Source organism: Pelecanus crispus, chromosome 23 (assembly GCF_030463565.1).
Source record: "Pelecanus crispus isolate bPelCri1 chromosome 23, bPelCri1.pri, whole genome shotgun sequence".
Lineage (NCBI taxonomy): Eukaryota > Metazoa > Chordata > Aves > Pelecaniformes > Pelecanidae > Pelecanus > Pelecanus crispus.
The window spans coordinates 3364035-3379467 of record NC_134665.1 but is presented as its reverse complement, the minus strand read 5'-3'; the positions used below and the strand labels follow the sequence as shown (position 1 = coordinate 3379467).

Below are 15433 nucleotides of genomic sequence, written 5' to 3'. Positions count from 1 at the left end.
GCTCCTTCGTTAGGTCCTAATGGGGTTGCCACGATGATGGACCCCATCACGGAGATGCTGGCGCCCATCCCATCCCGGCGACCGGCCGCCGTCCACCTCCAGGCAGCCTACGGGCCAGACGCCGGGTCCCCGTCGGGGTGGACCTTCAGGTGGCGGGTGAACTGGGGCTTGTAGCGGAAGCGCTTGCCGCAGCGCCCGCAGCCGTAGGGCTTCTCGCCGGTGTGGATGCGCTGGTGCTTGACCAGGTTGGAGCTGACGCAGAAGCTCTTGCCGCAGGCGCCGCAGCGGAAGGGTCGCTCGCCTGTGTGGGTCCGCTGGTGCTCGATGAGCGAGGAGCTCTGCCCGAAGGCCTTCCCGCACTCCCCGCACCGGTAGGGCCGCTCGCCGGTGTGGGTCCGCTGGTGGGACACCAAGTGGGTCTTCTTCTTGAAGCGCTTCCCGCACTGCCCGCAGGAGAAGGGCTTTTCCCCCGTGTGGGTCCTCTCGTGCTTGACCAGGTTGGAGCTGAGGCTGAAAGTCTTTCCGCAGCGCCCGCAGCCGTAGGGTTTCTCCCCGGTGTGGGTCCGGAGATGCTTGACCAAGTTGGAGGTCCGTCCGAAGGTCTTCCCGCACTCGGGGCAGGCGTAGGGCGTCTCGCCGGTGTGGGTGCGGCGATGCTCGGTCAAGGTGGAGCTGCGGCTGAAGGCACGGGCGCAGACCGGGCAGGCGTAGGGCTTCTCGCCGGTGTGGGTCCGGAGGTGCTCGGCCAAGGTGGAGCTCCGGCTGAAGCTCTTCTCGCACTGGCCGCAGGTGAAGGGTCGCTCCCCCGTATGGGTCCGCTGGTGCTCGATCAGGTTGGAGCTCTGCCCGAAGGTCTTCCCGCACTCGGTGCAGCGGTAGGGCTTCGGGGTTGTCCTGCCGCCCTCCAGGAGACCCAGCAGGTTGATGAAGCCATGTGGGCGACCACCACTGCGGGCCGGCGCCGCGGCACCTGGGAGAGGGGAGAGGAACGTCTGTTGGGTCGTGGTGCAACCACGGAGGGATGTTCCTCAAAGGAGAACATCTCCCGGCGGGTCGTGGTGCAACCACGGAGGGATGTTCCTCAAAGGAGAACATCTCCCGGCGGGTCGTGGTGCAACCACAGAGGGTTATTCCATGCAGGAGAACATCTCCTGGTGGGTCATGGTGCAACCACAGAGGGCTATTCCATGCAGGAGAACATGTCCCGGTGGGTCATGGTGCAACCATGGAGGGTTATTCCATGCAGGAGAACATCTCCCGGCGGGTCGTGGTGCAACCACGGAGGGATGTTCCTCAAAGGAGAACATCTCCCGGCGGGTCGTGGTGCAACCACGGAGGGTTATTCCATGCAGGAGAACATCTCCCGGCGGGTCATGGTGCAACCACGGAGGGTTATTCCATGCAGGAGAACATCTCCCGGCGGGTCATGGTGCAACCACGGAGGGTTATTCCACGCAGGAGAACATCTCCCAGATGCCATTTTCTCCACCATGGAGCACTATTCCCAGCGGAAGACCACCTCCTGGGCAATATTTTTCCAGCCAAGCAGCAGAACATCTCCTGGCCACCATTTTCTCTGCCGTGGATGAGTATTCCCAGCGGAAGGCCATCTCCTGGCCCACATTTTCCCCATTTTCCCTGTTTTTTTCCCCACTTTCCTGGGTTTTTTCCCCCAAAAGACCATCCCGCAGGCGCTCTTCCAGCCGCCCCCCGGGCTCGTGCCCGTGCCCCCCGTACCCGCGCAGGGCTCCGCGGCGATGTCCCCGTCACCCCGGGCAGGACGCGGCTCCTCCCCCGGCTCCATCGCGGCGGCTGCGGGCGGAAAGCGGCCGGGGAAAAAAGGTAATAAATGACAAAAACCGGGCATCTGCCTGACGCTTTTCACCGAAACCGGACGGTTTTCCCCCAAAATGCACCCCGCCCCCCCCGCTGTTAGTTCATTTGGCACCCCCCCCCCCCCCCACCTGGGAGCAATCAGCCCCAATTTCCCCCTTTTTCATCCCAAAAATCCTTCCCCCCCCGCCCCATTAGGTAATCCTGCATCTCGGTTTCTGGGATCAACCAGCCCGTTTTCGCCCTTTTTCACCCCAAAACGTTATCCCCACAAGGAGTTAATTTTACCCCCCCCCCACCTGAGAGCAATCAGCCCATTTTTCCCCCTTTTCACCCCAAAACACAATCATTAGTTTTGCACCCCCGCAGCTGAGCGCAACCAGCCCATTTTCGCCCTTTTTCACCCCAAAACACAGTCCCCGCAAGGAATTAATTCCCTCCCCTCAAACGGGAGGAATCAGCCCAATTTCCCTCCATTTTGCCCCAAAACGTTATCCCCACAATGAGTTAATTTTACACCACCCCCCCCCCCCCGAGAGCAACCGGCCCATTTTTCCCCTTTTTCACCCCAAAACGCCCCCCCTCCGCTCGCTAACTCCTCCCCCAGCCCCCACGCAAGCAATCGACCCATTTTCCCCCTTTTTCACCCCAAAACCCAAGGGGGGGGACCCTCACCCCGGCCCCGTGCGTGCTACAGCAGCTCCCCGGCGCCGACAGGCCCAATCCGGGCGTTTTTCGACCCAAAACGGCGGCGCTTTGCCCGTTCCGGACAATGGTGGCGGGAGAGCGGCGCTTCCTGCCGCAAAGGCTCCCGGGGACACGCCAAGCACACGCGTGGCCCCTGGGAACACGCGAAGGGACACGCGTGGCCCCTGGGAACAGGTAAGGGACACACGTGGCCTTGGGAACATGTCAAGGGACACGCGTGTCCCCGGTGTACATGTAAAGGGACACGCGTGGCCCCTGCACACATGCAAAGGCACACACGTGTCCTCAGGGCGTGTGTAAAGGGACATGCATGTCCTCAGGGCACATACAAGGGAACACGTGTGGCCCCTGCACATGTAAAAGGACACGTGTGTCCCCTGGGAGCACACAAAGGGACCTGCGTGTCCCCTGTGCATGTGTAAAGTGACACGCATGTCCTCAGGGCACGTGTAAAGGGACACGCGTGGCCCCTGGGAACATGCAAAGGCTCCCAGTAACCCCCCAGTGCCCTCCCAGTCCCTCCCAGTGCTCCCAGTAACCCCCAAATCCCCTCCCAGTGCTCCCAGTGCCCCCCAAATCCCTCCCAGTGCTCCCAGTAACACCCAGTGCCATCCCAAATCCCCCCCATTACCCCTCCAGTGGCCCTTGCGGTCCCTACCAGTGCTCCCAGTACACCCAGTGCCCCACCCAATCCCTTCCCAGTGCTCCCAGTGCCACCCCAAATCCCTCCCATTAACCCTCCAGTGCCCCTTTGCAATGCCTCCCAGTGCTCCCAGTAACCCCCAGTACCCCCCCAAATCCCTCCCCACTGCTCCCAGGACCTCTCCAACCTCCACCAGTGCTCCCAGTGCCACCCCAAATCCCTCCCAGTGCTCCCAGTGCCACCCCAAATCCCTCCCTACTGTTCCCAGTGCCCCTCGCAGTCCCTCCCAGTGCTCCCAGTAACCCCCAAATCTCTCCCCACTGCTCCCAGTGCCCCATGCAGTCCCGCCCAGTGCTCCCAGTAACCCCCAGTGCTCCTCCAACCCCCACCAGTGCTCCCAGTAACCCCCCAAATCCCTCCCCACTGCTCCCAGTGCCCCATGCAGTCCCTCCCAGTGCTCCCAGTAACCCCCAGAGCTCCTCCAACCCCCACCAGTGCTCCCAGTGCCCCTCGCAGTCCCTCCCAGTGCTCCCAGTAACCCCCCAAATCCCTCCCCACTGCTCCCAGGACCTCTCCAACCTCCACCAGTGCTCCCAGTGCCACCCCAAATCCCTCCCAGTGCTCCCAGTGCCCTGTGCAGTCCCTCCCAGTGCTCCCAGTAACCCCCCAAATCCCTCCCCACTGCTCCCAGTGCCCTGTGCAGTCCCTCCCACTGCTCCCAGTAACCCCCAGTGCTCCTCCAACCCCCACCAGTGCTCCCAGTGCCCTGTGCAGTCCCTCCCAGTGCTCCCAGCACCCCCCCCAAATCCCTCCCTGCTGCTCCCAGTGCCCCTCGCAGTCCCGCCCAGTGCTCCCAGTAACCCCCAGTGCTCCTCCAACCCCCACCAGAGCTCCCAGCACCCCCCCAAATCCCTCCCCACTGCTCCCAGTGCCCCTCGCAGTCCCGCCCAGTGCTCCCAGTAACCCCCAGTGCTCCTCCAACCCCCACCAGTGCTCCCAGTAACCCCCCAAATCCCTCCCCACTGCTCCCAGTGCCCCATGCAGTCCCTCCCAGTGCTCCCAGTAACCCCCAGAGCTCCTCCAACCCCCACCAGTGCTCCCAGTAACCCCCCAAATCCCTCCCCACTGCTCCCAGCGCCCCATGCAGTCCCGCCCAGTGCTCCCAGTAACCCCCAGAGCTCCTCCAACCCCACCAGTGCTCCCAGTGCCCCTCGCGGTCCCGCCCAGTGCTCCCAGTAAGCCCCAGTCAGGAACCACAGCGGCAGCGTTCACTACTCTTTATTGACGTGTTGGGGGGGCCCCTCCCACCCCCCCACGCCCCCCCAGGAGGGACCCAGGCGCCCGGGGCTGCTGGACGTCCCCCGGCTCCGGCGCTGGGGGCCACGGGGATGGGCCCGGACCCTGGGTCCCCTCTGTGGCGGGGAGAGATGGGGGGGCACAGGGAGACGGGGACACGGAGACGGGGACACGGAGACGGGGACACGGAGACGGGGACATGGAGACGGGGACATGGAGGTGGGGACACGGAGACGGGGACACAGAGACGGGGACACGGAGACGGGGACATGGAGATGGGGACACAGAGACGGGGACATGGAGACGGGGACATGGAGGTGGGGACATGGAGACGGGGACACGGAGATGGGGACATGGAGGTGGGGACATGGAGACGGGGACATGGAGGTGGGGACATGGAGACGGGGACACGGAGACGGGGACATGGAGACGGGGACACGGAGATGGGGACATGGAGGTGGGGACATGGAGACGGGGACATGGAGATGGGGACACGGAGACGGGGACATGGAGGTGGGGACACAGAGACGGGGACATGGAGATGGGGACACGGAGACGGGGACATGGAGGTGGGGACATGGAGGTGGGGACATGGAGACGGGGACACGGAGACGGGGACACGGAGATGGGGACATGGAGGTGGGGACATGGAGACGGGGACACGGAGACGGGGACATGGAGACGGGGACATGGAGACGGGGACACGGAGGTGGGGACACGGAGGTGGGGACACGGAGACGGGGACATGGAGACGGGGACATGGAGGTGGGGACACGGAGACGGGGACATGGAGACGGGGACATGGAGACGGGGACATGGAGGTGGGGACATGGAGACGGGGACATGGAGACGGGGACACGGAGACGGGGACATGGAGACGGGGACATGGAGACGGGGACACGGAGACGGGGACATGGAGGTGGGGACATGGAGGTGGGGACATGGAGGCGGGGACATGGAGGTGGGGACACGGAGATGGGGACATGGAGGTGGGGACATGGAGGCGGGGACATGGAGGTGGGGACATGGAGGTGGGATAGGGACCGGGATGGTCCCTGCGCTGGAGATACGGCTTTTGGGGGCAGGGTGAAGGAGTTGGGCAAGGACAAGGTGGTTCTCCAAGATGGAGACGTGGACCATAATGGGTCTTGGGATGGTTTTTCCAAGACAAAGCCACGGCCTCGGGGTGTCCTGATGGCCCTGGGGCAGGATGATGGATCCCAGGGTGGTCTTCCAAGATGGAGACATGGCCCTGGGCCAGGATGATGGATCCCGGGATGCTCCTCCAAGATGAAGCCGTGGTCTTGGGGCACCACGATGGCCCTGGGCCAGGATGATGGATCCCGGGATGCTCCTCCAAGACGAAGCCATGGTCTTGGGGCACCATGATGGCCCTGGGCCAGGATGATGGATCCCGGGATGCTCCTCCAAGACAAAGCCATGGTCTTGGGGCACCGTGATGGCCCTGGGCCAGGATGATGGATCCCGGGATGCTCCTCCAAGACAAAGCCATGGTCTTGGGGCACCACGATGGCCCTGGGCCAGGATGATGGATCCCGGGATGCTCCTCCAAGATGAAGCCATGGCCTTGGAGCACCGTGATGGCCCTGGACTAGGACAATGGATCCCGGGATGCTCCTCCAAGACGAAGCCATGGCCTCGGGGCATGCTGCCGGACCTGGCCCATGCCGAGGCACCCCAGCCTGGGTCGATGGTGGTCTCAGGCGAGGTGGGTGCGTTGGTGCTTGCTGAAGGCCGAGCTCCACCCGAAGGTCTTGCCGCACTGGGCACAACGGTAGGGCCGCTCGCCGGTGTGGGTGTGCCGGTGCTCCAGGAGGTTGGCACTCTGCCGGAAGCTCTTGCCGCAGTCCCCGCAGCGGTAAGGCCGCTCGCCAGTGTGGGTGCGCCGGTGCTTGGCCAGGTGGGAGTTTTGGCAGAAGCTCTTGCCGCAGAGCCCGCAGGTGTAGGGTCGCTCGCCGGTGTGGGTCCGCTGGTGCTGGATGAGGTTGGAGCTTTGCCGGAACGCCTTCCCGCACTCGGTGCAGCGGTAGGGCCGCTCGCCGGTGTGGGTCAACCGGTGCTTGGCCAGGTAGGAGCCGAGGGCGAAGCCCTTGCCGCAGAGCGGGCAGAAGTGCCGCTCGCCCGCCCCGTGGGTCCGCCGGTGCTCGGCCAGGTTGGAGCTCTGGCTGAAGATCTTGCCGCACTCAGGACACTTGTAGGGCTTCTCGCCGGTGTGGGTCACCTGGTGCCGGAGGAGCTTGGAGCTCTGCCCGAAGGCTTTGCCGCACTCTGGGCACTTGTATGGCTTGGCGGGGGGCCGGCAAGCCCGGAGGTGCCGGGCCAACCGGCAACTCCAGAGGAAGGCGGCTCCGCAGTGGGGACATCCCAGCGGCTGCTCCGGCTGGTGGTGCCGCAGCCCGGCTGGCTGGGCATAGGCTTTGCCGCAAGCCTCGCAGCGGTAGGGCTTGGCTGCCGGACCGTGCCGTCGTCGCCGGTGCCGGGCCAGCTGGGCGCTGCCCTCGAAACGCTCGGGGCAGAGCGGGCAGGCGAAGGCACCGGCGTGGGTCTGCCGGTGGAGGAGCAAAGTGCCGCTGTGCCGGAAGGCCTGGCCGCACTCCTCGCAGCGGTGTGGCCGGTCATCGCCGCGGTCATCGCCATCGTGGTCCTCACTGGCATCGTCCTGCTCCTTGCCGTCGCCGCCATGATGTTTCTTCCGGTGCCCGGCCAACGCCGCCGGACGGGGGAACTGCTCACCGCAGTCCCGGCACCGGTGCCCACCGTGAGCCCCCCGCCGGTGCTTGGCCAAGTCGGAGCTGACGGCAAAGCGGCGGCCGCATTCGGGGCAGCCGTACGGTCGCTCACCGGTGTGGGTCCGCCGGTGGGTGGCCAGGGTGGACTTACGACCGAAAGCCCGGCCGCATTCGGGGCAGCCGTAGGGCCGCTCGCCCGTGTGGGTCCGCCGGTGGTGGACCAAGGTAGAGCTCTGGCTGAAGCGGGCGCCGCACTGCCCGCAGCGGAAGGGTTTTTCGCCGGTGTGGGTCCGCTGGTGCTCCAGGAGGGTGGACCCTCGGCTGAAGGCTTTGCCGCACTCGCCGCAGGCGTGGGGCTTGGCCCCGGCGTGGCCCTTGCGGTGCTCCAGCAGGGACGAGCTCCAGCCGAAAGCCTTGCCGCATTCCCCGCAGCGGTAGGGCCGCTCGCCCGTGTGCACCCGCCGGTGCTTCAGGAGGTTGGAGCTCTGGGCGAAGGCTTTGCCGCACTCGCCGCAGCGGTAGGGACGTGGGGTGGCCTCCCCGCCGCCATCTTCAGCCTCTTCTTCCTCCTCCTCACCTGCAAGGGAGGGTGACAGCGGGCGTCACCCGTGCCTCGGTTTCCCCGACCCGCGCCACCGACACGACAGCGGGGACTCACCCGGCGGCAGCTCGGCGGCTCCCGGCGGCGGCGGCGGGGAGCTGTGGAGGAAAACGGGGTTGGCTGGCGGTGGCACCAGGGGGGACATGGCCCCAAGGCGGGGGGAGACCCTGGGGACGTTGGTTTTGGGGTGAAGGACATTGGTGTCGGGGCGAGGGGGATGCTGGGAGGTGGGGGCGTCACCTTGGGGGCATCATCTTGGGGACGGTGGCCTTTGGGGTGTTGGTCTTGGGGCGAGGAAGACCCTAAGACATGGGGCCAGTGGGCTTGGGGTGAAGGAGATCCCGGGACACGGGGACGCTGATCTTGAGGACATTGGTCTTGGGGTGGGGGAGACCCTGGGAGGTGGGACATCACCTTGGGGACAACGCGGTGACCCCCGGGGATGTCCCCAATGGCTGGGGTCACCCCAGAGCACACGGGCCCGATGTCCTCATCCCCCATGTCCCCATCCTCGTCTCTGTGACCCAGCCCCGTCCTCATTCCCACGTCATCACGTCCCTGTCGCCATCTCCCCATCCCGGTCCCCGTCCCCATCCCAGTCCCCACATCCTCATCCCTGTGTCCCCATCCCTGTCCCTGTCCCCATCCCTGTGTCCCTGTCCCCATCCCTGTGTCCCTGTCCCCGTGTCCCCATCCCGGTCCCCATCCTGGTCCCTGTGTCCCTGTCCCCATCCCTGTGTCCCTGTCCCCATCCCAGTCCCCATATCCCCAATCCCACATCCCCATCCCTGTGTCCCCATCCCGGTCCCCGTCCCCATCCCCATGTCCCTGTCCCCATCCCAGTCCCCACATCCCCATCCCCATGTCCCTGTCCCTGTGTCCCTGTCCCCACATCCCCATTCCCACATCCCCATCCCCCTGTCCCCATCCCAGTCCCTGTCCCCATCTCCATTCCCACATCCCCATCCCCGTGTCCCCATCCCTGTGTCCCCATCCCCGTGTCCCTGTCCCCATTCCCACATCCCCATCCCCGTGTCCCCATCCCCGTGTCCCCATCCCCGTGTCCCTGTCCCCATTTCATTCCCACATCCCCATCCCCGTGTCCCCGTCCCATTCCCACATCCCCATCCCCGTGTCCCCATCCCTGTGTCCCCATCCCCGTGTCCCTGTCCCCATTCCCACATCCCCATCCCCGTGTCCCCATCCCCGTGTCCCCATCCCCGTGTCCCTGTCCCCATTCCCACATCCCCATCCCCATTCCCATCCCGGTCCCCGTGTCCCTGTCCCCATCCCATTCCCACATCCCCATCCCCGTGTCCCCATCCCCGTGTCCCTGTCCCCATTCCCACATCCCCATCCCCATGTCCCCATCCCCGTGTCCCTGTCCCCATCCCATTCCCACATCCCCATCCCCGTGTCCCTGTCCCCATTCCCACATCCCCATCCCCGTGTCCCCATCCCCGTGTCCCTGTCCCCATTCCCACATCCCCATCCCCATTCCCATCCCGGTCCCCGTGTCCCTGTCCCCATCCCATTCCCACATCCCCATCCCCGTGTCCCCATCCCCGTGTCCCTGTCCCCATTCCCACATCCCCATCCCCATGTCCCCATCCCCGTGTCCCTGTCCCCATCCCATTCCCACATCCCCATCCCCGTGTCCCTGTCCCCATTCCCACATCCCCATCCCCGTGTCCCCATCCCCGTGTCCCTGTCCCCATTCCCACATCCCCATCCCCGTGTCCCTGTCCCCATTCCCACATCCCCATCCTGGTGTCCCTGTCCCCATTCCCACATCCCCATCCCCGTGTCCCCATCCCCGTGTCCCTGTCCCCATTCCCACATCCCCATCCCCGTGTCCCTGTCCCCATTCCCACATCCCCATCCCCGTGTCCCCATCCCCGTGTCCCCATCCCGGTGTCCCTGTCCCCATTCCCACATCCCCATCCCCGTGTCCCCATCCCCGTGTCCCTGTCCCCATTCCCACATCCCCATCCTGGTGTCCCTGTCCCCATCCCCACATCCCCATCCTGGTGTCCCTGTCCCCATTCCCACATCCCCATCCTGGTGTCCCTGTCCCCATCCCCACATCCCCATCCCCGTGTCCCCATCCCCGTGTCCCTGTCCCCATTCCCACATCCCCATCCTGGTGTCCCTGTCCCCATCCCCACATCCCCATCCCCGTGTCCCCATCCCCGTGTCCCTGTCCCCATCCCCACATCCCCATCCCCATTCCCATCCCGGTCCCCGTGTCCCCATCCTTACCCGCTGGCCTCGGGGTCCTCCAGCGGGAAGGGCCCGTTGCTGTCGCCATCCTCCGGGAAATCCGGGACTGACGGGGACTCGGCCTGGGGGAGCGTTGGGGGGGACACACGACGGCGCCCTGTGTCATGGGGCGCCCCGTGCCACACGCGTGTGCCCCCCGGGGGGGGGAGGCCCCCCCCCCCCGGCCCTCGCCCCCGACCCCCTGCTCACCTCCATCGTCCTGGGCGCCGCTCCCCCGCCTCGGGTCAGAGGTCAGGGGTCGGGGGCCGGGGGTCGGAGGGGGCTGGGATGGGGGGGTCCAGGAGAGCAGGGTGGGGGTGGGGCCCCTTGGCGGCGCCGGCCCCGGGGGCTGCTGGGAGGACACCCCCTCCCCTTCCCACCGGCGTCACGCGTGTCATCGGTCGCGTCACCGCAGGCGTCACGCGGGGGGGGGGGGAGGGGGAGCGCAGGGCCGGACGCCTGGGTCCTCTACAGCCCAGGCACCGGGGCCCCCCAAAATGCTTGGGTCCCCCCCAAACGCCTGGGTGCCCCCCAAAATGCTTGGGTGCCCCCCAAACGCTTGGGTCCCCCCCAAACGCCTGGGTGCCCCCCAAACTCTTGGGTCCCCCCCAAACGCCTGGGTGCCCCCCAAAATGCTTGGGTGCCCCCCAAACGCTTGGGTCCCCCCCAAATGCCTGGGTGCCCCCCAAACGCCTGGGTGCCCCCCAAAACGCTTGGGTGCCCCCCAAACGCCTGGGTGCCCCCCAAACGCTTGGGTCCCCCCCCAAATACTTGGGTCCCCCCCAAACGCCTGGGTGCCCCCCAAACACTTGGGTGCCCCCCAAATGCTTGGGTCCCCCCCAAAATGCTTGGGTGCCCCCCAAATGCTTGGGTCCCCTACGGGCCAAACTCCTGGGTCCCCCCGGACACCTGGGTCCCCCCCAAATGCTTGGGTGCCCCATGGACCGAACTCCTGGGTCCTCTACGTCCCGGACACCTGGGTGCCCCCCAAATTCTTGGGTCCCCCCCAAACACTTGGGTCCCCCCCAAATGCTTGGGTCCCCTACGGGCGGAACTCCTGGGTCCTCTACGTCCCGGACACCTGGGTGCCCCCCAAATTCTTGGGTCCCCCCCAAACACTTGGGTCCCCCCCAAACGCTTGGGTCCCCTACGGGCGGAACTCCTGGGTCCTCTACGTCCCGGACACCTGGGTCCAACCAGACACCTGGGTCCCCCCAAAAACGCTTGGGTCCCCCCCAATGCTTGGGTCCTCTACGTCCCGGACACCTGGGTCCCCCTGGATGCCTGGGTGCCCCCAAACACTTGGTTCCCCATGGGCCAAATGCCTGGGTCCCCCCCGGACACCTGGGTCCCCCCTAAATCCTTGGGTCCCCTACGGGCCGAACTCCTGGATCCTCTACGTCCCGGATGCCTGGGTCCAACCGGACACCTGGGTCCCCCCCAAAACGCTTGGGTCCCCCCCAAATGCCTGGGTGCCCCCCAAACACTTGGGTCCCCCCCAAATACGTGGGTCCCCCCCCAAATGCCTGGGTGCCCCCCAAACGCTTGGGTGCCCCCCAAATGCTTGGGTGCCCCCCAAATGCTTGGGTCCCCTACGGGCCAAACTCCTGGGTCCCCTACATCCCGGATGCCTGGGTCCAACCGGACACCAGCGTCCCCCCCCAAACGCTTGGGTCCCCCCCAAACACCTGGGTCCCCCCCAAACGCTTGGGTCCCCCATGGATCGAACTCCTGGGTCCTCTACGTCCCGGACGCCTGGGTCCCCCCAAATGCTTGGGTCCCCCCCAAATGCCTGGGTGCCCCCCCAAATGCTTGGGTCACCCCCAAACGCTTGGGTCACCCCCAAATGCTTGGGTCCCCCCCACACACCTGGGTGCCCCCCAAACGTCTGGGTGCCCCCCAAATGCTTGGGTCCCCCCCAAATGCCTGGGTCCCCCCCAAACGCCTGGGTGCCCCCCAAATGCTTGGGTCCCCCCCAAAATGCTTGGGTGCCCCCCAAATGCTTGGGTCCTCTACGTCCCGGACACCTGGGTCCCCCCGGACACCTGGGTCCCCCCCCAAAACGCTTGGGTCCCCCCCAAATGCTTGGGTCCTCTACGTCCCGGACACCTGGGTCCACCTGGATGCCTGGGTGCCCCCCAAACGTTTGGGTCCCCCCCAAATGCTTGGGTCCCCTACGGGCCAAACTCCTGGGTCCCCTACATCCCGGATGCCTGGGTCCAACCGGACACCAGCGTCCCCCCCAAACGCTTGGGTCCCCCCCAAACACCTGGGTCCCCCCCAAACGCTTGGGTCCCCCATGGATCGAACTCCTGGGTCCTCTACGTCCCGGACGCCTGGGTCCCCCCAAATGCTTGGGTCCCCCCCAAATGCTTGGGTCCCCTACGGGCCAAATGCCTGGGTCCCCCCAAACGTCTGGGTGCCCCCCAAATGCTTGGGTCCCCCCCAAATGCCTGGGTCCCCCCCAAACGCCTGGGTGCCCCCCAAACGCTTGGGTCCCCCCCAAACACCTGGGTCCCCCCCAAACGCTTGGGTCCCCCATGGATCGAACTCCTGGGTCCTCTACGTCCCGGACGCCTGGGTCCCCCCAAATGCTTGGGTCACCCCCAAATGCTTGGGTCCCCTACGGGCCAAATGCCTGGGTCCCCCCAAACGTCTGGGTGCCCCCCAAATGCTTGGGTCCCCCCCAAATGCCTGGGTCCCCCCCAAACGCCTGGGTGCCCCCCCAAACGCTTGGGTCCCCCCCAAATGCCTGGGTCCCCTACGGGTGCAACTCCTGGATCCTCTACGTCCTGGATGCCTGGGTCCCCCCCAAACGCTTGGGTCCCCCCCAAATGCTTGGGTCCCCCCCAAACACCTGGGTGCCCCCCAAATCCTTGGGTCCCCCATGGACCGAACTCCTGGGTCCTCTACGTCCTGGATGCCTGGGTCCACACTGCCCCTCCCCACCCCTCCCCCCCCAACTCTGCCAGGACTTTCTCCCTCCCCTCCCCCACCCACCCTCCTCTTCCTCTTCCTGTCCCTGCCCCCCCACTTCCTCTTCCTCCCTCCCGGAGGCCGGGGTCCCCTCCTCACCGGGTGAGTCCCTGCGCCGGCGCACCTCAAATTGCCGGGTTTCACCCCAATTGGAGGCGGGGGGGGGGGGGGGGGGGGGGCAGCGAGGCGGCTGGGCAATTAGCGCTGCAATTAACGGCGGCGGCGGCTGCAGAAAACCAGCGGCGATCAGTGCAGGAACGATCGCAACGGCGTGCCTATCGCGATCCGCTGCGTTCATTGCAGTCCGGCTCATTAATTACGGTTTATTGCAATGATGACGATGCTTTGCGTTGATGGCAACCCGCTGCAATAATTGCAAGCCATGGCATTAATTGCAACCCGTCGCATTAATTGCAAGCCATGGCATTAATTGCAAGCCATGGCATTAATTGCAAGCCATCGCATTAATTGCAACCCGTCGCATTAATTGCAACCCGTCGCATTAATTGCAACGCATCCGATTGATTGCAGTCCAGGGCGTTCACTGCAAGCCCGAAACCCATTGCAATGACTGCGATCAACGTGGCAACGGAGAAGAGTTGCAGTTAATTTCTCGCCAGCCAAAGCTGTTGCGAGGCCCCAGCGTGGCCGATTAATTAATGAATTAATTAAGCCTTGGGGTCAGTTGGGCAGGCAGGATGCCGAAGGGGCCACGGCAGCGCCCGGCGGAGCGGTACCCGCCTGAAGTACAGCCGGCTGCGGCGGGCGGCGCGGGCGCTGGTGTTCGAGAACGGGGCCCTCTGCGATGAGGTGGCCCGGCTGGAGGCCAAGTGCCTGCGGGCACGGGATGAGCGCCGCTTCCTCCTCACCCGGCTCCTCCAGCTCCGTGCGATGGCCGGCCCTGAGGAGGTCCCCGGCGAGGTCACCAGCCGCCGGCCTCGCCGCGGTGGGTCCCGGGCTGACGGGTCAAGAGATGGAGGGAAAGATGGGGCACGGTCAACTGGAGTGAGAGATGGGTCGAGGTCAACTGGGTCAAGAGATGGAGCGAGGGATGGGGTGCGGGCCGCCGGGTCAAGAGATGGGCCAAGAGATGACTCAAGGCCAACTGGGCCAAGAGATGGACCAAGAGATGAGTCAAGGCCAACTGGCTCAAGGGATGGGTCAAGGCCAGTTGGCTCCAGAGATGGGGTGAGGCCAGCCGGCTCAAGAGATGGCCCAGGAGATGGGTCAAGGTCCAATGGGCTGAGAGACGGTTCAAGGACAACAGGGCCAAGAGACGGCTCAAGAGATGACTTGAGGCCAACGGGGCTGCGGGACAGCCCAAGAGACGACTTGAGGCCAAACGGGCCGAGAGGTGGTCCCAAGCTGGACACGCTGCCAGGGGCCATCTTGAGACCACCTGAGGACACCTCCAGCCCAGCTGGGCCACCGGCGGCCATCTTGAGGCCCCCCCCCCCGCCGCCGTGGCGGGGCGTTGACCCTGCCCTTGGCGCTGGGGCCTCTGACAGTGCACAGCCTGGGTGTCAGCAGCGTGGGGCCGGGCTCCGTCTTGCCCCTGGGCTTCCACAGCACCCGCCTCTTCGCCAGCACCCGCCGGCCGGCCCGCCGCTGCCTGTACACCTGCCGGATCGTGGCCGGTCCCCGCTGCGAGATTGTGTCCGAGGACGAGCCTGGGAGGGTGCTGGTGGGCCCCACACCTGACGTCTGCCATGGGCGGCTCCTCCAGGCCCTGGCGGAGGCCGGGGGGCGGCCCCGGGCGATGCCACCGGCCCCTGGCGCTGGCACCGACTTCTTTGGCCTCACCCACCCCGCTGTCCGCCGGCTCCTCCAGGGCGAGGCTGGGGCCTTCCTCCACCCTGAGGAGGAAGAGGAAGAAGAGGAGGAGGATGATGATGATGACGACGATGACGAGGATGATGAGGAGGAGGAGGAGGAAGAAGGGGCTGCCTCAGCCTTCACCTACGCCGACGTCTTCCTCGGCAGCCCCACCGGCTCTGACGAGTGACCTGTCCCCACCTCCCCCCCCAAATAAACCACCCTGCCCTCTGCTGCTGCCATGTTTTTTGGGGTGGGGGGGCACCTGGATGGAGGGCTGGGACCTCGCCCCAGATACCTGGGTGCTCCCAGCCTTCCCCTTGGCCACACCCCTTTGCCTAAAGGGGGTGGGGCCAGGGAAGGGGCATGACCAAGCCTGTATGGGCAGGGCTATGCTAATGAGGCTCATTGGGGTGGTGGTCTCCCATGGAGGAGGTGGAGCCATGGTCAAAACAGGGTTTTATTGTCATCACGGAGATGGGGACAAGGTATGGGGGGGGGGGGGGGAGCGTGTCCCCCAGTTGCTGGGGCCACGCTCCCCCCCATCTC

At 65.8% G+C, this 15433-nt stretch overlaps 1 protein-coding gene across 1 annotated transcript in view; it reads right to left on the bottom strand.

Moving 5' to 3' along the window:
• The window catches only part of LOC142595864 (uncharacterized), a 71374-nt gene extending 61065 nt beyond the window's left edge, over positions 1-10309 (bottom strand). The window contains exons 1-5 of the mRNA XM_075724709.1: positions 10304-10309; positions 10094-10176; positions 7889-7929; positions 6203-7807; positions 187-886 (exon numbers count right to left, since the gene is read on the bottom strand). Of these exons, the coding sequence (XP_075580824.1) occupies positions 187-886; positions 6203-7807; positions 7889-7929; positions 10094-10176; positions 10304-10309 (2435 nt within the window). The remainder of the gene's footprint in view (positions 1-186; positions 887-6202; positions 7808-7888; positions 7930-10093; positions 10177-10303) is intronic.
• Positions 10310-15433: the final 5124 nt, after the last annotated feature.